This window comes from Fragaria vesca, linkage group LG2 (genome assembly GCF_000184155.1).
Source record: "Fragaria vesca subsp. vesca linkage group LG2, FraVesHawaii_1.0, whole genome shotgun sequence".
Classification (NCBI taxonomy): domain Eukaryota; kingdom Viridiplantae; phylum Streptophyta; class Magnoliopsida; order Rosales; family Rosaceae; genus Fragaria; species Fragaria vesca.
In genome coordinates this window covers 11,447,001-11,469,602 of record NC_020492.1, presented here as the reverse complement: position 1 = coordinate 11,469,602, position 22,602 = coordinate 11,447,001, and the positions used below count along the sequence as shown (strand labels likewise).

Sequence of the window (22,602 nt, the reverse complement as noted above, 5' to 3'; positions counted from 1 at the left end):
TTGGAAAATTGGGTATAAGATCCACCGCAGAGGGTGGGTAGCCTTAACCGGATGTGTGGTAACAGGTAAGTCCGAAGACTGTTCCCGTCAGGGGAGATGCCAACCATCTCTCCTTTCTACGAACACAAACCATGACTTGAGTGCGTACCTATATAAAGATGGACAGCCACCATACCTATTCGATGTGGGATACCTTATGAAAGTTTAAGATTAAAGGCCTACTTCATTCGATGTTTTTATTTTCCTTTTTTGACAACTCAAAACAAAGCATTTGAGTTTACTACAAACTGATTTAGAGGTCAGATCTCTTTCAAGGAAAGTGAACACTTGTTCTATTTAACTATGATATTCCGTGCATTATAATCTCGATTTGCAATTTGATATGATGAAATGCCTATGCTACAATCACTCAAGCTATCTATTTCAGTTCATATTAATAGCTTAAATTTTAAAACTAAGAACTACGGAAGTTACAAGTTACAACACCCATGCGTCCCTTACCCTAATAACTATGGAAGTTTGAGATCACCGGTTACAAGCACCCAGAGGAAGAGACGGAAGAGAACATAAGTATTTCCTTCCCAGTATAGCAATACACAACCTAAACAATCGACAAGTTATAAGTTTTGATGAGCCGTGGCTTAGTACATATGTATGGTGTGTGAGTTATTAATAAATTTATTTTTAAAAAAAGTTGTAAATTTTGGTGTAAACCACTACTGAATGTGTGACGTACGCTCCTACGTGTATGTTTCACTGAACAATGTGTTTGAGTTTTTCAATCAATATTAAGTGAGGATAAAGTTTTAGAAAGATTATTTAATATTACTTTTTTTTTTTTTTTTTTCAAGTAAAGTACATTTCATTAAAATAGTAACTGATAAGCTATAAACTATAGTTTACAAAAGAAATTTGATATTATCGGAATAACCTAAAACATAAGGATAAAACTACTTGTTTTGAGGATGAAGGATAAAACTATTTGAAAACAGGGTACGCACATGAATATAAAAAGAATTAAAGAGACGAAAATATATTTTTAAACCTTTGAGTAGCTAGTGTTGAATGTTTTGTTCCTGGAAGCTCAAATACACGTTTGAGCACAAGGAGCAATAATTTACCTTTACTACAGTAAATTGTTTTTCGAAAATAAATACAAGTTTTGTTTTGGGTCAACCAATTGATAAAGCGTCAGCAATTGGGTTTGGGTTTGAAATTTGGGGATCCTGATGGTTTCTTCAGAGATAGAAATAGTTTCCTCGTCGTCTTCGGACTCAAAACCCCAAAACCCTCCCGCCGTCGCCGTCGAGGTCCCTATCATCGACGTCTACTCCGCCTCTGCTTACGGCGATTTCCAGAAACTCCGCAAGTTCGTCGAGGAAGACGGCGCCTCTCTCTCCAGTCCTGACGCCAATGGCTACTACGCTCTCCATTGGGCTGCCCTCAACAACTTCCCTGATCTCGCGCACTACATCATTCAGGTACTCTCGAATTCGTTTCGAAACCTTGATTTATTAAACTATATTAGTTAGATTTAAGCGTTTGTTTGTTTTTGTTGTTAAAAGCATGGCGGTGATGTCAATGCCACTGAGAATATACAGCAGACTGCATTGCATTGGGCAGCCGTGCAGGGTGCAATCGCAGCAGCCGATGTGCTCTTGCAGAATGGAGCTCGGGTTGAGGCTGCTGATGTCAATGGCTACCGGGTAAAACACTTTCATTTACTTTCTATTCTGTTGGTTTCATGTTTGCTATTTGGTCATGTGTTATGGTTGGTGTTACTATTCGCTTTTCAATTTTTGATCATTTTGTGATACTTCCTCTTTACTCTCCTGTCATCAGTTATAATAGAATTTCTGTAGAAAAGCTAGATGGTATGCTAAGCTAGAGAATGTGAATCACCAAGAATGTCAGAAAAGAACGAACCGAATTAGACAATCACAAGTATGCTTTTAGTAACAAAAGTTTCAGATTATAATTGCCTTATTGGTTAGTGGTGATCAATTTAGATTTTTTTTTTCTTCGGTTCAATAAAAATTACCTTAGTGGTGATTACATATTTTAGATATATATTTGTTTTTGCTCTTATAGTTTACTGGTTGATGTTCAGATTAGTTGAAGAATCATAGTGTTATAATGTCTTTCATGCAAGGACATTGCACTAATAGTGTTCTGTTTCATTACATGTTTTATTTACTGCAGGCAGTTCATGTTGCTGCTCAGTATGGGCAAACATCTTTCTTGAACCACATTGTTGCAAAGTATCATGCTGATTTTGATGCACCTGATAACGAGGGCAGGAGTCCTCTTCATTGGTATGTTAAGAAGCTATTAATGGTGTCTTACTGACATAGTATGCATATAAATAGATATATTGTGGATACAGGTTGTTTAATCTTTGATTTCTCGGCGTACACCTGTGCTCTAATGAGTTAACTTATTTGGTGGCACATTTCTGTACATGGATGCAATCACTGAATGCATAGTTGTAGTTATTGTCTTATAGAAGATGATTGATTACTTATATACTTTGTATGATGAAGAAATTTTCTCCATATCTTTCTTACAATATGTGGTTAGATTGTTTATTGGCAAGTGTTAGTTATAATTGTAACGGTGGCATATTCACATAACAGGGCTGCATATAAGGGATTTGCTGATACAGTCCGGTTGCTTCTTTTTAGAGATGCAAGCCAAGGCAGGCAGGATAAAGAAGGTATACCAAAATGTGCATTTTGGTTTCTATGTAAATATGCTGTAATATTACTTGTACCTTGTCAAAATGTATATAAAGTTTGCAGTACACATGTTGGCTTTTGGATAGGTTATATCAACCGAAATATGAAAATTGTTATTGCTTCACTTCTGTTTTCATGAGAGTCTGAGATAATTGTTTTCTACACAAAAAAGGAAAAAAGAAAAAAGACTTGCAATAGGTTTTACTGGCTTGGCTATGCACAACAGTTTAACTTAATTTCTAATATAGGAATGCAGTTAAGCATCTTAAGTAATTGGTGGTCTGCAAAAATTTAATACAAGACAATGGGGATGGTGAAGCTTCTAGCTAATCTGGTAAAAACAAGACAAACGGTTATGCTGAGTTGGACACTCCAGCTCCTTGTGTGGCTCTTCTAAGTGAAAAGCACAAATTTGTTGGTGTGAAAAAGAAGGGTATCGGTAATCGTTAGGATTGTGTATGATGGCTGTCATTGTGGAAAGCAAGATCGTTTTACCGGGATGTGAGGGCGCAGGACTTAGTCTGATAGAGAGGGTTGAATTTTGTACTTTGATATAAGCTTTAGTTTATGCAGTGATCGTTTTCTGATATTTGTTCAAATTCGTTGTTGTTTAGTTGCTTAGATTTCTGAGATGTTTGTTTAGGCTTGCTCATTTAATTATGTATCCCAATATTAGTGGCTTTGTTATCCTCTGGGATGTACCTCTCACTCTCTCTTAATGAATTTCTTTTTCGCATATAACAATAAGCTAGGCTGGTAAATAGTATTGCACTATTGACATCTGGAATCATATCTCACCTTCCCCCAGATTGCAGTGACTATAACTAAGATTTGGGATGGGGTGGTTCAAGTTGGAGCCTACCTACATATCGTACCTACATTTTTGGGTTTAAAATCTTTCTAACTGAATCTGGATACAGGTGTGCTCAGCTACACTTGATTCATACTGTTTACTTTGCGGTCGTGTCGATTGGTTTTAAACAGTTTGTTCACGAGCCAAATTTGTATTTTACTTTCACCTCTTAGTTGACCATTGCTTTTACAGGAGCCCTCGCCATTCCTTCTAACCATGCATCAGTTAAATCATTTCTTTGATATACCAGAAAAAGTCAGATCTTATCTCTACTTTGTGGTTGTTTGCTAGTTCTAGTCCTTGTTTTCTGATGAGTTTTGTAACCTATGCTATTAGGTTGTACCCCTTTGCACTGGGCTGCTTTAAAAGGAAATTTGGAGGTTTGCACTGTGCTTGTTCATGCAGGCACAAAGCAGGAGTTAATGGTGAAAGACAATGCTGGTTTCACTCCTGTTCAGATTGCATCTGATAAAGGTCATCAGCGTGTCGCTCTTTTCCTTGTACGTAATTCTGGATTGATACTGCCCAGTAGGTTACTCATAACCAAATCTAATCAAGACTTCAAAAGAAGATATTCTATCAGAATGTTTTTCACTTCTGTAGTATGTGGTTGTATCTTGGGAAAAGAGATTTTGGTATATCAAGTTGTGTTTTTGCAAAGGTTGCATAGACTAAAACTTAATGGTTCTCACTTTTCCATATGGTTATGAGTTTATATTTTCTTTTCTTTGCTGAGATCTTTCAGTTTGGTGTATTTTCTATAAGCTTAAGGAAGTGTGAATTTTAATTTCTTTCAACCATTTAGCATATGCCTGCCCAAATTCACGATTTATGTATATGTAGAGTTATAACAGCAGTATATAATTATTTTGTAATTCCACTTCCTCTTTCTGCTTGAGAAAATACATGTCTTTAATGATGTCTAGTCTTCTACTGTGGAGTAGGAATACAAACTTCGAAGACATTTCACTTGCAGCTTTTATCTTTGAAAGGGAAACTTGTATTCATATGAATTTTAGTTGAAAATTGATTCATAGGAATATTTGAGAATACTTAAATCATATAAGAGCTTTTTGAATGAAGCAAACTAATTTCCTTGAAACATAGAAGTCGAGGTAATGGCGGATAATGGTTGTAATTGATTGTTGGTAATACCCTAATCTTAGGTAATGCTAGAGGTTTATTTTGGTAAATAGAAAGTTAAGAGTAATGAGCCATTAAATGAGAAGTGGGTGGATGAATGTAGTAGTGTGTCTCAGGTATTTTTCTGATAGCGAAATCAGCTTTGCATAATCATGCGGCAAATTGCTTTTGGAGCACAGTAGACTTGCTATTTAGGAAATACCTCCTTACTTTTTGAATTAGAGATATTGTATTCTCTTTTTGATGATAAAACACTATTTTAAAGTTAAAGAATAATTAACAGGGGACAAGGTATCTGCTGAAACATCCAAAAGATGTTAGGATAGAATAAATATCAAAATTACTACAAGGAAACATAAATATTAAGCTAAATCATAGCAGCTTCTGATCATTAAAAATGGGCTCAAAAGTAAACAGCCATCTCTAAAATAGCTGAAGTTGCTTTGTATTTGTTTGTTTGAAATAGTATCACTGTCAATGGTTTGATGGATTTCCAGCATTTACTTGTAACCATTTAAGTTGGCCTGGGAATTTTTGAAAATAGTTGAATATGCCTGGCTTCTTTATTTTTTATTTATTTACTTTTTGAAAATTTTTCTTTTGGGGTGAGTTGCTGGACTATTTGGATTTAAACAGTAAAAGTGGTTGCTTATGTATTTTGTACAAGTAGCTTATTGTCATTTCTTTCTCACCTTTTCTTTCAACTCTATGGGTCCTTGTGTTTTTAGCTTTATCCCAGGTAAATATATCATATATACTTTCCTGTATTTCGCTTATGCTCCTCTGGCTAAATATTTGAAATTTAATGCAGTCTAGCCAGCAGCAGGCTCAAGGAAACCACTGGTTAAAGAGAATTTGTGGTGGGAAGATTGCAGATATTGGTTATGCTCCTATCTTGTTGTGCACAATAATCATTCAAACAGTTCTCTTCATGAACTCAGTTGTTGCAGGTATCAAAGATTTTCTGGATTTTCTTTAGAATTTTCACAGATAGATTTATGTTCAGTTGTGGGTCGTCACTGACTTCATATCACTTATGTTAGCTCCTAATCTGACAAAGGTTACTGCCGCTGTTGGTTTCTGGGGATGGGCAGCTATTTCATTTGCAGTGGGTTCGCTCATTATGTTCTACAGGTGCAGTAGGTAATATCTTTCATATCCTTCCTTCCATCCAAAACCATGTGCATTAAATGGCTAGGGTCATATTTCTTTTTTAAGCTCATTTAAGGGAAAATCTTTTCTATCCATGGTTCGGTTGAATTTTAACTTGATCCCTGTGATATCAGTTAGATTTTGTGGTCACTTTATTTTCATGCTCTTTATGGCGGTCAGTAACATATTATTCTGTCAAAATTGTTGTTGAAAGTCGCACATGAGCTGCACATACAAGGCTGTACTAAAGTTTCACAAGTCTCATGTCAGAGAAAAGATGAAAGAGCCTGTACATGTGCGATATAAATGTGATTTTGATTGACAATTTGATGAAATTTGGCATCAATAACCAACATCAACTCTTGAAACAAAGAGACGATGAAACGAAAGAGGTTACCCAGGGATCAAATTTGAAAGTTGAAAATTTACATGTTTGTTCACAACTTGACATACACGTTAAAGAATTTGGAGAATTTAATACTGTCCATTGGCACTAAAATTTCCCAAATATCATTTTCTCCTTTAGTGTCCTTTTTTACAGTATATATGTGGAAGTCCAAGGTGGTTACTAACTGTATAATAACTATGTCAAAACTTTTATTTCATTTTACATGGAGAACAGAGTTCCATACACTAATTGATGTGTTTACTCTCTAAAAGACTTGGGAGTCCTTGTTGCATTGTGGCTGTGAGATGAAAGGTGTTTTCTTGGCTAAGTAATTGAGACAACAAGGCGGGGAGAGAGAGGCTTGAGGTCCAAAGACATGAAATTAGAGAACTGCACAGTTATAAAGTGACCTGAAGCAATAAGTTGCAGTTTTCCAATCAGTGATGCTTGTGAATTATAATTAAATATTTGATGCCTGATGTTTTTGAGTGCCTGTCCTGTGAAACCTTGCTTGGTTGTAGTTAACTGAAGCCACATCTCATTCTTGTTAGACAAAAAATTATCATTCTCAGAGGCTGAAGGCCGAAGGTTTGGCAGGTTATTCCCTCTGCATGTAACCCCACAACAATTCTTTTTTGGGGATGCCAAATCGCTAGTGAACTGTGCATATTGGATTCCACGCTGGCAAATTTGTACTTTAGGGAATAAGCATATATGTGCTCATATATTAGTGCAAATGCTTCCTTTCTGTTTTTTTTTTACTGTAAAATCATTAAAGCCTCTTCTTTATTTTAATTTTGTAATTTTTTTTATTATCTAAATAATGACGTGCAGTGAAGATCCTGGCTACATCAAAAGACCAGGGGACCTGGGCAGTCATATAGATACAGAGGTATGCTTCTGTTCTCTACTGCCAATTAGAAAAGAAAGTAACTATGACCATTACGAATTTTCAGCAGGAGTTTCCCCACCCATGTGACCATTAAGTTGAAACTTAAAAGAGTTCGATGGGGATTTTTTTATATAAGATCTAATGATATGCCCAATGTTTTTTTTTCATGTTCAACCAGAGAAAGCCTGACCCAAATTTTAAGAGTCGAATTGTGGGTCTGTCTTTTTGGTGGTGTGAAAGATCCTTCTATTCTGTTCTACCTAAAACACAGACGCCAAAATACAACTCCTATAACTTTAACCTCCCCCTACAAAAAACTCAAGGCAGACCAAAGAACATGATTAGGAACTGTCCAAGACAAGCAAATTGCAGTAGGGCAATGACAAACCTATGTTTAGTGCAATAAAAAATAGATGATGAAATAATGCTTAATTCAGGCTGTAAAAAAAGTCATATTTGAGGTGCATCTATTCACCAACTAAAAAAGATCTGTACTTATACGCTACATCAGTGTCTAAAATGTTGTTGCAGACGGTGTTTTGTTGACCAGTCCTATGACACACTGAAAATTGCAGGATCCTCTGTTGAATATTGATATGAACAATTCATCTGTATGGACAGGAAATTGGTCTCAACTTTGTCCTACTTGCAAGGTGAAGATAATTTCCTATTTCTTTTGTAAGATGATACTGAAGATAACAACATTACTGGATATTTGATCATGAAGCAAATGATATACTAATATTTTGTACTCTCAAATTATTGTGTTTCAGATAATCAGACCTGTTCGCTCCAAACACTGTACCTCATGTAATCGATGTGTAGAACAGTTTGACCATCATTGTCCCTGGATATCTAATTGTGTTGGGAAGGTAAATAGTCTTTTACTTTGCATTACTTGTGGTCAGACTTATTTGTGTTAGTCCAACCTTGAGGGAAAATAATAGCGGGTCCCTTACTGCCATTTGATGCTTCTGGGGTAGAGTGGAGTTTGGACACATTTGTATTCTCAAGTCATTGGGTGGAAGTCAAGAAGGGCTTGACTGCAAGATGGAGTGGTCTTGCAAGTGTGTATCAGACCATTCTTCATTGTTTGAATTCCGGTGATGAAAAATGGGGACCTTGGTGCTCTTAGATGTGTGAAGTGGTCATTGTTTCATATGTGTCGAATGAGTGATCGAAATGTAGAGGTCTACTCTGGGTAGTTTTAAGTTTAGGAATTTTGGATCTAGTGATCATGGATCTCTATGAAGTTCTGACTTGGGTTGCAAATTTCTTGCTTCTGGATATGTGTTGTAGGACAACAACTCTGAAAATAATGCATAGGATTGTGGCCTTGCACGACCTTTGAGCTCTCACAGTACTTCTTGATATTTGAGCTCTTACACAGTTTTATTATTATTTTGCTTTCGAACATGAGCTAACCACCTCAATGAGCAAATCAAATATCAGGTTCTAGGAATGGGACTGGAAACCTGGGGCCCAGCATTGATAGAATGTTTTTTCTTCAGAGACCAAAAATGGAGGAACTGGATAGGAATCCCATCAGTTAGCGACACTAGTAGACTAAACTGGGAAAGCACAAGTAATTTAACTAGATCTTGACTTTGGATGATCATAAAGATCTTTTGGAGAAGAAGTGAGTGGGTACGTTGTCACATGGACATATGGTTTTCCAAAGGCTTTGTTGCAGGTATGTAGGGGCATTTTGAAAATTATGACTAGAGAACAATTCTTGCATTTTGGAGATAGAGTGATTGCTGCCTTGATCAATGCTAGGTTTTCTCTTGGTTAAAAATTAAAAAGCCTTTGTCCAACATTGAAGCCTCACCGTTTTGTCATACCACATTTTAGAATTTAGTAGCTCTTGGGTTCTCTTCTAGAGGAAGACCCAAATACATCATTGGCCTCGCAATTTACAAGCCTTGCAATTTACAACCCCAATAATCTACAAGCCTTGCAAATTTTGTCTCACTAAACAAGAAGAATAGCTTCATCTTTGGTTAATGGAGTGTGGAGGTTTTTGTTATCGGCATTAGCTTTCTTTGTGATATTTTTGGTGTCCCAGTGGTAAGTGTTTATAGCTTTTTAGGACCCATCACTGGAAAGGGATTAGAAGAGATAAAACGCTTGGAAGATGTCATTTCATTTGAAGAAAAGCTTACTGTAGTTTAGCCTGTTACAGGTATGTTGCCAAGTTACTATCTTTCACCCTTATTAATGTTTGAGAAACTATCCAGGGTTTTTATATCGAGGAAGTTGATCTGGATGTTCAAAGGTGAAGCATTTCTTCAGAACTTGGTTGTGAAGGTTTCCATAGAAGAGAGATTCCTTAAGGTTATCATAAATTACAAATTTGGATGGGTATGCTGTTATTTGTGATATTGTGTGAAACCTCTGGTTGGAAGGGTTGAGATCTATGGAGTCTTGGTGTGTTGGCTGTGTGTTGGGGCAATACAAGCAGTCAAATGTTATATGACAATTATATTGGCTATGGGGGTTAGGGTTCCAAATTTAAAGTTGACTTGAGGGACATTTGTTTTCTGCTTTTGATATTCTATCAGATTGAAGGGATTTTGTTTAATAGGTAATTTTGTCATTGTCATGCAATTTTTGGAGTTCTTCACATATCTAATATAACTGGTTTCTATTCAGAAAAAAAAAAAAAAACACTTGAAAGATTTGTCTTTGCCCTTGATGTTATATTTTCCTTTGTTTACACCAGCTTCACTAGCTCACTATTATCTTCTTGCAGAGAAACAAGAGAGACTTCTTTATTCTCATCTGCATGGGAACATTGACATCAATCATTTCTGCTGCTGTTACAGTTCAAAGTATGTTATCTCAGAGAAGCTGATGCCACTGTTGCAAATTCTCTGATAAAATTTTATAAATTTTTTTTTAACATCAAATCAAACTACATAATAGTAATCTTCTCATGATGGTCAGGGATTTGGACTGCAGTGCCAGCATGGCAAACCGAAGAAATATGGATTCATCATGTGATCGTTCAGTATCCTACTATTGTTGCATTTCTGTGTATTGACATTATTATTGTGATTTCTACTACGACTCTGACGACAGCACAAGCAACTCAGGTAATAGACAAAGTCCTTTTATGTCCTTTGGCTTAAGCTCACTACTGCAATATACTTGCATCTCGGCCAAAGCAACAAGTACTGAAGTACATATAGTTAGATAAAACACCTACTCTTATTTCTCTGTCTTAATGGTATGCTCTTGCAAATACCATTGGCTTATAACGTTGTGAGGAGCAGGATTTGATGAGCTAAATTTCTCATTTGAAATACAAATTTATTATTCACATAAAGGTGATTTTAATCTTAACTATAAAAAAAGGTTCATATGAGAAAACGGAAGAAAATAAGGGCTATATGTGGACACCTACGGATGGACATCTCTGTTGAAATTCAAGATACTAATATTTTGGAGTTGTGTCCCCTTTAGATTTAAAGCCTTCATATATCTCTATTTTGTGAATAAGTTTGTAGAGATATTTATTTTTGAACTCCTTCAAGGTAATCAGTATATTATACGTAATGGAATCTTCATGTCTTTCAAGCAGATAGCTCGAAATATCACAACCAATGAACTGGCAAATGCTATTCGTTACGGGTATCTTCGTGGTCCAGATGGGCGGTTTCGAAACCCTTATAATCATGGGTGCCGTAAGAACTGTGCTGATTTTTTCATTCACGGCTATACAGACGATGATGAAATTGCCTGGCCTCCATTGCAGCAGGTTGCCAGTTAAATCTTCATGTTAATTATGCACTTATATCACTTGAATACTCTGACCAAGGATGACGCGACACAGGTACCAAATCTGATACATACATCCTTGGTCATATACCGGTTCTAATCCATTATAGCTAGCCAGATGTAAAATGGGAACACAATGAAATGGAAATAAAATATTGAAATTTTTTATTCTGTGATTGTGTTCTTTCTCATATCTAAAGAAGTTTCCATTTGAATTCTTTGCATTTAACAAACGCAAACTCTGGGCCTTTTAGAGAGTTTTGCATGGTGATATAACAATTGCAAGATTAATGCTTAATGTATAATCTGTTCGCAGCCAGCCGACTGTTTTATGAGATATTTTTATTGGTTTATTTTCTGTGGAACATGTATCAAATACACAGACCCATTTTGCGTTGTTGACAGAGTTTCACTAAAAGGTTATCTTCTTTCATAATGCTGAAATTTGTGCTCTGTATAATTGCCACTGCACTTGGCATCATATCACTGTATACTTGTGTTATTGTATGCTGCCCTAGTGTGGTTCATTCTCATGAAGTAATGCACTCATTGTATGATTCGTATCACATTGCTAGTTTTAGGCTTCTGTATTTCTATGTTTAGCGCTTGTTTGAGGGAAATTTTCTCTTAAGCAAAATGAAGCATACTGAAAATCATATGGGGTAACATCTTTAACCTCTACCAACCCTCTTTGCATATTTACTTGCTAGTGTAACAGACAATAGCTTTTGGTTATCTCAAAGCACTAGTAGCACCGCGAAACCAAAGTCCATGCATTATTTTCATAGTTGAGCTGATAACTCCAGTACTTTTTGGGTTGAGTGGGTAGATATGAAATGTTTTAATACATATCAACTAGAAATGAATATGAAGACCACCATAACATTAACCCTTGTCTAAGCAATTTTATCTATTTAAACAGAGTGAGATGAAGAAAGTGGCTTTCGCTGCAAGGTATTCTAAGTCCGCCAGTACCAGTTGGAGGATCAAAACCGAACTCTTCTGCAGCCTGACTCAATAAGTCTTGGAATGAGGGTTGGTTTAAGTACGATATCGGAATCACATATCGCTTCTTCTCCTCATCTTCCTCTCCGACATAAACCGCAAAGTAGCCTTTCGGGACGTCCAACGCTGCTGTTGATGTTGGTTCTGAGTAAGATGAAATGGAATGAGATCTGCTTTTGTGTCTCCGGAGAATATGCCTAGCCTGAATGACCATATCTGTTACACGAATACCCATTTTCTACTGGATGCAAAATGTGAGGAAGTGGGAGATTTCCTGATGAACGTGGTTTAATGGGTTTGTTTAGCTAGTGTGTTTATATAATGGAGTAGGCATGGAATCTGTTGCACGAGTCTTCAACTTGTATTGTTTCCTCTACATCATAGAATTTATTGAATTTTGGCACTTCGTGACATGAATAGTACTTCCGTTAGAAGATGACGTGCCGTTCAAATGATTGTCAAAGATCTTCTAATCATCTTTCTGTGTGTTTTCGAGTTTAGAGTTTAACACTTCGAACTAAAAACAACAGAGATTTAGACATAATTAAACACAATGACAGCCATCATACACAATGCATTAAGTACTAGTAGACTAGCTTGACCTCACCTCGAATTAGTATACCTCTGTATGGAGCTGTCTACCTATGTATTGAGCTAATCTACTTCATGCATTGGTACATTAATACGCCCTAAACAAACCAATTATCTAATACTTAAATGGGCAGTTTAAAACTACCATTATAGTGTTCTTGACTTTTTTGTTGGGAGTTGCTCTTCTCCGTTATCATCAGACACCGTTAGTCTCTACTGATATAAGCCAAGTTGGAACGAAGGCCCATGCAGAACCTGATCGCCCACTGGTTTTGAAGAGAAAAGGAAGAAGCTAGGAAGACCACCTGGATTGGATTCTGTGTTCAAAATATGTTGTTGAGGTCATTTTGGCTCGATGAGAAGTAATTGCTTCAAATCCAAGAAACCCATCATAGGTTTATATCTTCGATCAGTTATGATATGGGGAGCCACAGACACTGCTGCATGTGAGAGTGAAGTCACACATGAATCATAAAAGACAGGAGAGATCAAACACTGACACTAGTACATGTGACCATTCAACTTCCTGCCCATTTCGAAATGCCGCAACTACTATTTCACTGCAGATATATCTCAGCGAACAATCTCTAAATTACTAAATTATGTTTTGTCACAATTACCTATTAAGTTGATTAAGATTTTAAGAAAAATGGCTACTATGATAAATTACAAAATAAATAAATAAATAAATAAACTGAAGAGATAATTTGGAAGAGAAAAACGTGGGTAATGGATAGAATATGCACTAACCACTCATTAATTTTAGGTGAATTTGTAACAACGTGTAAATTTGCACAGGTAGAAGGCTAGTAGCAGATAATAGCATCATATGCTAGGGTTCAAGCCACGAGAGAAGAGTTATTGCAAAAGCCACATGTGTCCTTAGACCAGTTGGGCGGAGAAGTAGTTAGAGTGTTTGTTCGGAGCGGATTCTACGCACCGAGGTGCACTTGAACCACTAATGTCTAAGGCCTCAAATCGCCGTATGGGAAGATCGAATGAAGACTAGAGACCCTAATTTTCTTCATTTCATTTTCATTTTTGATCCGATCAAATTAAACTGTCCATAATAAGAGTATATTTTCTTCGACCTTGGGTCCTCACCCTCTAAGTTGGAAACACTTAGGACTATTTTTTTGAGTTTCAATTTTGTTAACGGTATTAGAATACATGCTGTCAAATATTATCTTGTGTTTTTATTGACAACAACTTCTAAAAGAAACATTGAAGTTACTTCTAAAATATGTTGCTGAGTAGCATGTAATTTTCAATAAAAGTAGTTTCTATTTTCCAATCAGAAAGTAGTTTAGATAAAAACTATTTTATTTAAAAACAAAGGAATCCCAAACTAGGCCTTAATTGCTATAGAACAAAATCTTTCAGCCAAAATCGTACAATTTTTTTTTTGTTTGATAAGGAAAATCGACCCGCTCTTTTCTAAGGACTTTCTAGAGTTGGGAAAATGAGAAAATCATTAAGAAGAATTAAATTGACATATTTGTGGTTGGGAGCAATTTCTTGTTTTACTAGTGGTGAGTTTAAGAAAGGGGGAGTTCATATCCTTTTTTCCTATGATATATCGAAACTAGAGTTGTTGGAGCGCCAGTTTTGTTAGATCCTGGTGGTGCATGAAATTATATCACTATGAGCATCTGAAAGGAAGATGCTCGCATTGCGGGCTGATTAACCATGCTTTAAGTCGGTGTGAAGAAGCTACCGTGATTGCATCATCTATGTTTTAGAGTTTAGTGGATCTTCATCTTAGAATCCAAGGAATTCTTTCTCCTTTATCCAAGGAAGATCTTCATCTTACATTTGGGGTATATACAAACAACTAAAGTGTTTATTCATATCATAATGTTTATTCAAGAAAGGAAGATCAATCATTTGTGGCCCAAACTTTTACCTGGAGTTGCTATTCGGTCCTGCCAATGCGAAACACTCACCCTCAACTACTCCACATGACAAAATCTTAATGTATTATGAAGTGTTATCATGGATGTGTTCAAGGACATTAGTCTACTGGTGGTTTTATGACTCGTTACCTCAGTAGTTTTCTTAAGATTCTACTTTGCTTGATAAAAAGCTAAAAACCCTGTAGTCTTGCTGCTTAACTGAATATATTGTATATACAATGCATACCAACTCACTGTCCCTTTCGAAGATGCAGTTTTTGGTAACATGAAGTTTTCTCTCCGTGTAATTTTGAAGATGTAGATCATTTTTTGGTTTCTTTCCTTTTTATTCGAAGTTGTGAAATCTACATTTCAGTTACTTGTGTTCCTCCAATGTTCCCATTACGTTTATCCATACAAATGATACCATAAAGCTTAGAATGCAAGGACGTGCTGCATAGTCAATAAACATCAAGACCTCTATCGTTATATTTTTCAGTTAATTTTATTGAGCCTTAGTAAGAATATGACGAAATCATCCAATTTCATGACAACGGGTCAAGTATAGATTGCGCAGGCAGATCAAGTACCATTATCTCGAGTTTTCTGGTATTTTTAAGAATGCAAATTGTCCCGTATGAATGACTTTAAAATCCCTGGTCCGACTGTTTTCAAATGATCTTGTGTGGATATAGAAAGCTTCCTCATCTCTCGTTCATTCGCAGAGTACTTTGGTCTGTGTACCTACAACATCATGTTGAGTTATATTATCCGACCACGTATAAGTGTATAACAGAAACCGGGTCTGTGATTTTAATTTCAACCGCATAAAAGGTCGTTATACATGGGAAATGAACGAAATGTGTCACGGTCTCTGTCTTCCTACCTAAGGATACACACTCTTAAGTGACACGAATTAAAAGTACCACCATGATGAATATACATGTCATTAGAAACATCAAAAGCCATGTGAAACACGAAGTCTTGGAGGTCTTTGAGTATATATCAGATGCTCGTGCAGTGGCATGACCAGTGCTCGCCAAGCTCCTTTCAACAGCCTCCTCTGTAGAGTCGAGTAGTTTTTCAGTGTTTTGCACGGAGTGGCTCATCATGAGACTAGTCTCTTTCAGCTGCCTTGCCAGCCCAACCATTTCATCAGTCAAATCCTCCTGAAGTCTTCTATGCTTTTCAATGTGCGCTTGAGCTGCAGCGTCAAGTTTGACAGGCGACGAAGAATCTGCACCAAGTGTCTCACGTGTTCCATCTTGGATGTTTGAGTTGGGCACAAATCTTCTTCTCAGACCTGGAGAATGTGGACTCTGATTGTCTCCTGTTTCAGAAGACTTTGTTTTGACCGAAATTCTTGCAAGGGACTCCTGGGGTTCTTGCAAATTAGGCGACGGAGCAGCTAATTTCGAAGCAATGGCTTCGATCTTCTCTGAATAGTCACTCAAAACAGCCTTTGAAACTCTAGGTAAGCCTTCCGGTGTTCTCTCTTCAGCTAGTTGTTCTACCTGTTCTCGTAAAGTGGCAACATAATGTGAAAGTTTTGCCTGGTTTTGTTGCTGAGGAGCAGCTGCAAGCAGCCTCCTCAAGTTCACCTCTAATTTACTGATTTTCATCCCAAAAACCTGTCAAGAAAGAGCAACTTAGTAGGCTTCCAAATTACAATGCAAATGGAATCCGGCAACTGATGTAGGAGCATGGAAACAGGCAACTTTGAGAAGAAAGAATAATAGAAGAATTTGGAACAGAACAAAGACATTTAGAAGGTTTAAGTCTCAAATTGATCAAGTTTGTCTGTCCATTAAAACAGATAGGATGATTTTGACTACTTCTAGGCTGCCTAAGAATCTAGGGTAAGTAAATTGAACTTTTAGTTTAAATTCCTAAAACAAATGTGAAACAAACATTCATGGAAATATAGGGTAGGTAAATAATGCTTATAGTTTCTTAAATCTGAAAAACAAGAGTCTATCCAATTCAGGCAGAGGTCCAAAAACATAAATACTTCAGAAATTGATTTATCCAAGTCTGACAGTATGCTGACATGAAAGCAAACAACAGTGACACGAAAACTTAGCTCTGGAAAAATAAAAATAAAAAAAAACCAATCAAGTTACTAACTTGACCAGCAAGAATCTTGCGATTTTTAAATACATTGCAGGTAGATTTATGTCTTTGATGCAATACAATTTAATGCTAGTTTCTTTTAACTGTGTGGTAGGCATGTAGATGATTCAGAAGCGCACTTGTTTTGACAATGTTGAACCATATAACCTAATACTGTACATGTCATGAGAAATTACTGACCCTTCTTACTAACACAACCGATTCCTACTCCATTTCATGGTTTCTATCTAAATACTGCTGGTAGAAAAAACCTAAATTGTGAAAGAAAAACAAAAAAAAACAGATCCAATTACAGCCGAAAAGAAAAGAGTCGCATATGAAGTGAAAACCAGTCAGAATTTCATCGAAAAAGAGCAATAATTCAACAAAGAGAAAGAGAAAGCATATACATGCCAAACCAACTGGCCATCAACGATTCAATTCAATTCAGACCCAAATATCCCAAATTCCGATTGGGAATCCCAGAAATCATCAAAAAACTGAAAATCGGTACCTAAAAATTAGAGAGCGAGCAGCAACACGAAGTAGAAGAAGAATCGAATCGAATTAAAAACCAACAGAGAGAGCGAGAAATAGCAGGCGGGTGTCTTTGATTTCCGTCACAGGCGTTTTGGGCAGAGAGACTCCGTGAGTCTTTTTTGGTGAGATCTCCCCACTCTGCATTATAATAAGAGAATATCCTCTTTTTCGAATGCTCTAAGAAAAGAGAATAATGATTTACTGCAAGCGCCTCCGTGAAAATACACTGTTGTTAATTTTATTTTATTTTTTAAATAAAAAATAAAGACCGGACGCGATTGCTTTCAAGTCTTCACTAATGAAACCATTGAATACAAGAGTGGGAACATGAAGCCTGAACCGCTAATTATAATAAGCATCTAGATACCCGAAAAAATATCGAGAATTTTTATAGAGTACATGTATTTTAACAAGAACCTACTAGTAATACGTATTTTTCTAATGACGACTCTATTTGCTATGTCATGTGAAATAATAGAAAGATATCTAGATATGTAACACGATTATAATCCTAATGTCCAATAATGCAGCTATTCTATTATGTTGTCGTTAGAGAATGAACCCGAAAGAAGAGGAAGAAGAAGAATACAAGAGATGGGAGTTGCAACTTTAACTTTTTGCTCACATGAAGTAATAAACTGAAGTCTGTTATAGAGGACTATGAACTTGTATCAATTCATCGATCTGAACGTGCCCCATCTCTCTCATTTTAGAATTGATGATATTAGATTTCACATTAAAGTCTAAAATGATTGAATGTATATACAGTTTCATGTTGAAGTCTACAGTGTCAAATCTTTGAAGTACATGGACAAAAAAAATTTTTAAAAAAGCTTTTCCTTGCAACATTTTTCTACAGTGTTAAAACATTGAAGTACACAGGCAAAAAAAAAACAAAGTTTTTATGTGAAAGAAAAACTGAAAGATACCAGGGAAAAAGGATCGAAACCGAAGACAATCAGTATTTGAGAGGATAGTTCAAAAACCAAATTAAACCGATCCAAAAAAATATCGGTTTGGTATTCGATATTACCTAAAAACTGAACCATTGAGACCTATTCCCAGGCTCTATGACTGCATCTGATTGTTTATTGCATTTTTTTTGGTCTGATGATTTAGGATAAATCTAACAAAGTGTCGGGTAAGTCAGGATCCACAATTTGTGTAAGGCACAGGTAAAACAGCTTAGATCAGTAAGACTTCACTTTGTTAAGAATTTGATGGCATTTGGTGGAACTAAACATACACAATAGCGTAAATATGAAAGATAAGACAAGAAAGTGGACGAGCAAATAAATGTTTCTGCCTATTCAAAATTATTTTTACAGACAGGTTACAAAGAATTCAAAACTTATGACCAACGAATTCAGATTATTTAGGCCACATCACCATTGGTGATCTTTAACGTATATTGCAAAAGTTTCAGCTCAGCTTGAAACTGTAGAGAATTTCCCTCATTAGGACTCTGGAGGTTCAAGAATTGTGGATAATCAACTAGTGCCTCTTCTTCTTCTTGACTGGCGAGCTCGTGCATGACGCAGGATTCCATATGACTTTGATCCCATGTTCACTTCCTTAGTGTTCACTCATTCACTTAAGAGCAGAGTGAGATTTATGAAGGCGTCTTCACTACATGGGATTGTGATGCCCCCCATTGGATGATCATATCCAAACTCCTCTTCAGCTTGACTCAACAAATCTAGGAAAAGAGGCTCGTTTAAGTATGATATAGGAATCACAAATCGCTTTTTCTGGCTCTTCCCAACATAGACTGCAAAGTAACCTTTTGGGATATCTAAGCTCTTTGAAGCAGATAGAGATCTAGCAAGACTTTTCTTGGCAATAGCAATACCTGGCAAACGAAACCCCATGGCTTATATATTTACTTTAAGAGGAAGAACAAGAATGAAGACTGAAAGGACTCTGGTTGCAGGAAAAGTTTGATTTTCTTCTCTTGGGTAGGAATAGATCGACTTGATTTCTTGATGATGAACTTGATCGGTCATGTGTTGTATAAATAGATGATGAAGCTGTATGCTGAAATCATATGGTACATGGAAATGAGTGGTGAAGAGGAACTTAGCATTGAGTCCTATTGAGCTAGGGTCACATGCATTTGTCTTCAAACATCATTTCCTACACAACAACGGAACTGCCTGATGTGAAACTTCAGCCTAATAATATCATAAAATGTTTGCGACAATGCAGATGTCTGTGTCTGAAGTGTGTTCGGTGATTATACTGAATCAGTGACTCAAATCAACAAGTCTTTTTTTTTTTTTTTTTTTTGGCATATCTCTGAGCATAATGTCCACCAACAATAATAGATACCCAATAACTTCATGGTCCTTGAGTCTGATATCATTTAAACATAACCATGTGATCCTTCTTGAAATTACAGATATCTGGAGAGAAAAGAAAACCCTCTTGCTGATGTACTTTGAGTGCAGGACAGTCTTCAGACACATATGTCTATATATTGTGAAAGTAGAAGATCAACAACCTCTAAATTAGTACTTTTTAAAATTATAGGTGTGAAGTGTCATAATTGGACCTCCTTAATTAACTGATTGATCACACAAAAAGAAATACTTTCTATGTTGGGAAGAGCGAGACAAAGCGATTTGTGATTCCAGTGTCCTACTGAAACAAGCCAATGTTCCTGGATTTGTTGAGTCAAGCTGAAGAAGAATTTGGATATGAACATCCCATGGGAGGTATCACAATCCACTGCAGTGAGCAAACCTTTCTTGATCTCACTGCACGCTTGAGTGACTGAATCAGTGAATTCGAATGAAGAGAATCTTCGATTCAAGTTCATATCAAATCCGCTACCCTCATTTCAGAAGTCCCTGCTGATCACAGTGACACAAAAATCCTGCATATGAGGCTATCAGCTGAGCACCAAGACAAAAAGTTTATGAAAGCTGAAGAATGCCATGAATATCTGAAGACTTATGCCCAAAAATCAGGACTCCAAGTTTAAACTCAAAAAATCATGAGAGATTGTTAAATTTTGTCTTTCTCACACAATGTAAAACTTCTTTTGGCCGTTCCAGGGAAGTCTGGGAGTGTATATAACATATATATATATACCTTATTCCTTCTTAATTGTCTTGTATTTTACATTATATTATTTCTTGTAGTAGCTATCTTAGAAAATTAATCACCAAATGAATGCATGCCGAATCATATATAGTCAAATTTGGTGAAGTTCGATCAATAGCAGCTAGTTCTAGAACCCAAATAATGTATCAGATATATAAGATAATCTTTCCAGCTAGAATCCCAAAACTTAGATCTGATAAAATCCAATTCAGCTGGAATTGGATTAGGCAAAACCATTCAGCTGGAATTTGTACTGTCATTCCGGTCCAAATGTAGTGATTAGGCAAAAACCATGCCGGTTTCTGGTCAGGCCCTTAAATTTGAAAGCATGTATTTCAGATGAATGTGTTCATTTGGTTGCTTTTACCGATCTTTAAAATGGGACCAAAATTGGATATAAATATAAATAACCATATCATCTGATCTGAAAATACTTTACTGTACATCGAGTAGGATATAATATGATCGAGAACCCTCGCTAATAGCATTCTAATACATTGTTAAAGAGCAAACTGTACTATGAACTATGATTTATAGATGGTCATCTGATATCTGCAGGAAGTCGTTAAGAGGAAATTTTCCGAGTATAAATATACTATATATATACACACACACACACACACACACACAAATGGTAGCCTGATGTGTGGTAAGTTGGTAATATGTCGAAGTACTAAGATGTAATACAGATAATACCGACTTCAATTATTATGAGCCTATATATATGGAAAAGCGATGTGAAAAGGGTTGTCTAGCTAGGAGATTGGCAAGATCCATAAGAACTTGAAATTCCAAGTATCAGATGGGATGTGTCTTCCAAAATGTCTAACCATTCTAACGACAACCAACAACAGAAAACCTCACTTCGAATAATAGATATGTGGAGAGAAAACAAAGGATATTGCTGCTGTACATCGAATACAGGAATATGTCTATACAACATCTCGAGAGATCAAATTGTCTACAATATCCCAACACCCGTCAAATCAGTGCTGTTTTGAATTGTAATGTTCCACCAACTTGATTTTCGTAATTCATTGATCAAACAAAATAAAATACATCGTTAGCTTTCTCCATCATATAGAGATGAAGAAACAAAGCCACATGGTGGGGGGGGGCTTGATGTTCCTGGATGAAATTTTGTGCAATCAATGGGAAGGCATAAGCATGTGATTCCTTGATTTCTCAATAGCAGAGGGGATTACTCTTCACCACTCATTTCATGTACCTAATGGCTAGCTCTCATCTATATATACATACATGATCAAGTTTTTAATCATCAACACAAGTCTTCTTTCCCAAGTATCAAATTAAGCTTTGTTTCTTTTCAGAAGTCTTTCCACTTCATTCTACCTGAAAGATACAGACATGGGTTTTCGGTTACCAGCAATCACTAGTGCCAAGAAAAGTCTTTCCAGATCTCTATCTGGTTCAAAGACATTAGATATCCCTAAAGGCTACTTTGCAGTGTATGTTGGAGAGAGCCAGAAGAAACGATTTGTGGTTCCAATATCATACTTGAACCATCCTTCATTCCAAGATTTGTTGAGGCAAGCAGAAGAAGAATTTGGATTTGATCATCCCATGGGCGGTATCACCATCCCTTGCAGCGAGCACACCTTTGTTGAACTCACTTCAAGCTTAAGTGAATGAAATGAAGTGAATCTGAGGTGCAACTTCATCTCAAAATTGATCATCCTCAAATGAAGATGAGGGTCGGCCGGCCTGAAACAACTCACATAATGTTGTTTGTGAGGGTCTCAATGAACTGAGCTGATCAAGATGCAAATTTCTACAAGCAGAAAACCAGCATATCACATGGCTATTGCCAACATGAGGACTCTGATTTTTGAAATCAAATGAAGCAAGAAGGCCAATTTGTCTTTCCACTCTTGTAAACTTCTTTATTTTTTGTTAATAAATTAAAATCTTGGAATATGATATACTTTAATTCCTCAAATCCTTGCAGTCTAGTTATCTTCCTCTCATGAGTCTGTTGTGTAGTTAAACTGTTAATTAACTCCAAAATGACAGTCTACTGTCACCAGAAATCAATTGCATATGTAATTTATAATGGCTTTACAAACTGTACAGATTATGCCTATTCATATCTAAAGAACTTCAAAACTTAAAGGCTAAAGAGTAAAATTATATATATATATATATACAGTCCCCTTCCAGAGAGGGATCCCTCTTTGAAATTAAAGTGCGGGACTCCTTATTTCGCTCACTTTCAGGTCGTATTTCCACATCTCAACCGTACAATGTCTAAAACACAGTGTGTAGATCGTTCCTACAAAGTTTCATCAAATTTGAAGATCATTTGAGCTTCCGCAATCGTAATTTACACGAACGATTCTGTTTGGACAACTTTTGTTCTGTTGATTTATTTAATCTAATTC

The 22,602-nt window shown here is 36.3% G+C and overlaps 4 protein-coding genes across 4 annotated transcripts; 2 read left to right on the top strand and 2 right to left on the bottom strand.

Moving 5' to 3' along the window:
* The first annotated feature begins 1,201 nt into the window (after nucleotides 1–1,201).
* Nucleotides 1,202–11,145, top strand: LOC101297307 (probable S-acyltransferase At2g14255-like). The gene is made up of 13 exons (XM_004290249.1): nucleotides 1,202–1,481; nucleotides 1,566–1,706; nucleotides 2,203–2,315; nucleotides 2,637–2,716; nucleotides 3,928–4,091; nucleotides 5,546–5,684; nucleotides 5,778–5,877; nucleotides 7,109–7,166; nucleotides 7,742–7,819; nucleotides 7,940–8,038; nucleotides 9,922–10,000; nucleotides 10,116–10,264; nucleotides 10,753–11,145. Exons 1-13 carry the CDS (start codon nucleotides 1,230–1,232, stop codon nucleotides 10,939–10,941), a joined length of 1,641 nt encoding a protein of 546 aa, XP_004290297.1. The 5' UTR covers nucleotides 1,202–1,229; the 3' UTR covers nucleotides 10,942–11,145.
* Nucleotides 11,146–11,859: 714 nt separating this feature from the next.
* LOC101308743 lies at nucleotides 11,860–19,082 on the bottom strand. Its single transcript, XM_004292394.1, has 2 exons — nucleotides 18,687–19,082; nucleotides 11,860–12,170 (listed from the first exon to the last, which is right to left on the bottom strand). The coding sequence occupies exons 1-2, from the start codon at nucleotides 18,961–18,963 to the stop codon at nucleotides 11,860–11,862; spliced, it is 588 nt and encodes a 195-aa protein (XP_004292442.1). The 5' UTR covers nucleotides 18,964–19,082.
* Nucleotides 15,234–17,256, bottom strand: LOC101314331 (vesicle transport protein USE1-like). The gene is made up of 2 exons (XM_004290306.1): nucleotides 17,067–17,256; nucleotides 15,234–16,071 (listed from the first exon to the last, which is right to left on the bottom strand). Exon 2 carries the CDS (start codon nucleotides 16,060–16,062, stop codon nucleotides 15,343–15,345), a length of 720 nt encoding a protein of 239 aa, XP_004290354.1. The 5' UTR covers nucleotides 16,063–16,071; nucleotides 17,067–17,256; the 3' UTR covers nucleotides 15,234–15,342.
* A 2,200-nt stretch (nucleotides 19,083–21,282) lies between the features above and the next one.
* LOC101295874 (indole-3-acetic acid-induced protein ARG7-like) lies at nucleotides 21,283–22,137 on the top strand. Its single transcript, XM_004290329.1, has one exon. The coding sequence runs from the start codon at nucleotides 21,569–21,571 to the stop codon at nucleotides 21,851–21,853; it is 285 nt and encodes a 94-aa protein (XP_004290377.1). The 5' UTR covers nucleotides 21,283–21,568; the 3' UTR covers nucleotides 21,854–22,137.
* The last annotated feature ends 465 nt before the right edge of the window (nucleotides 22,138–22,602 follow it).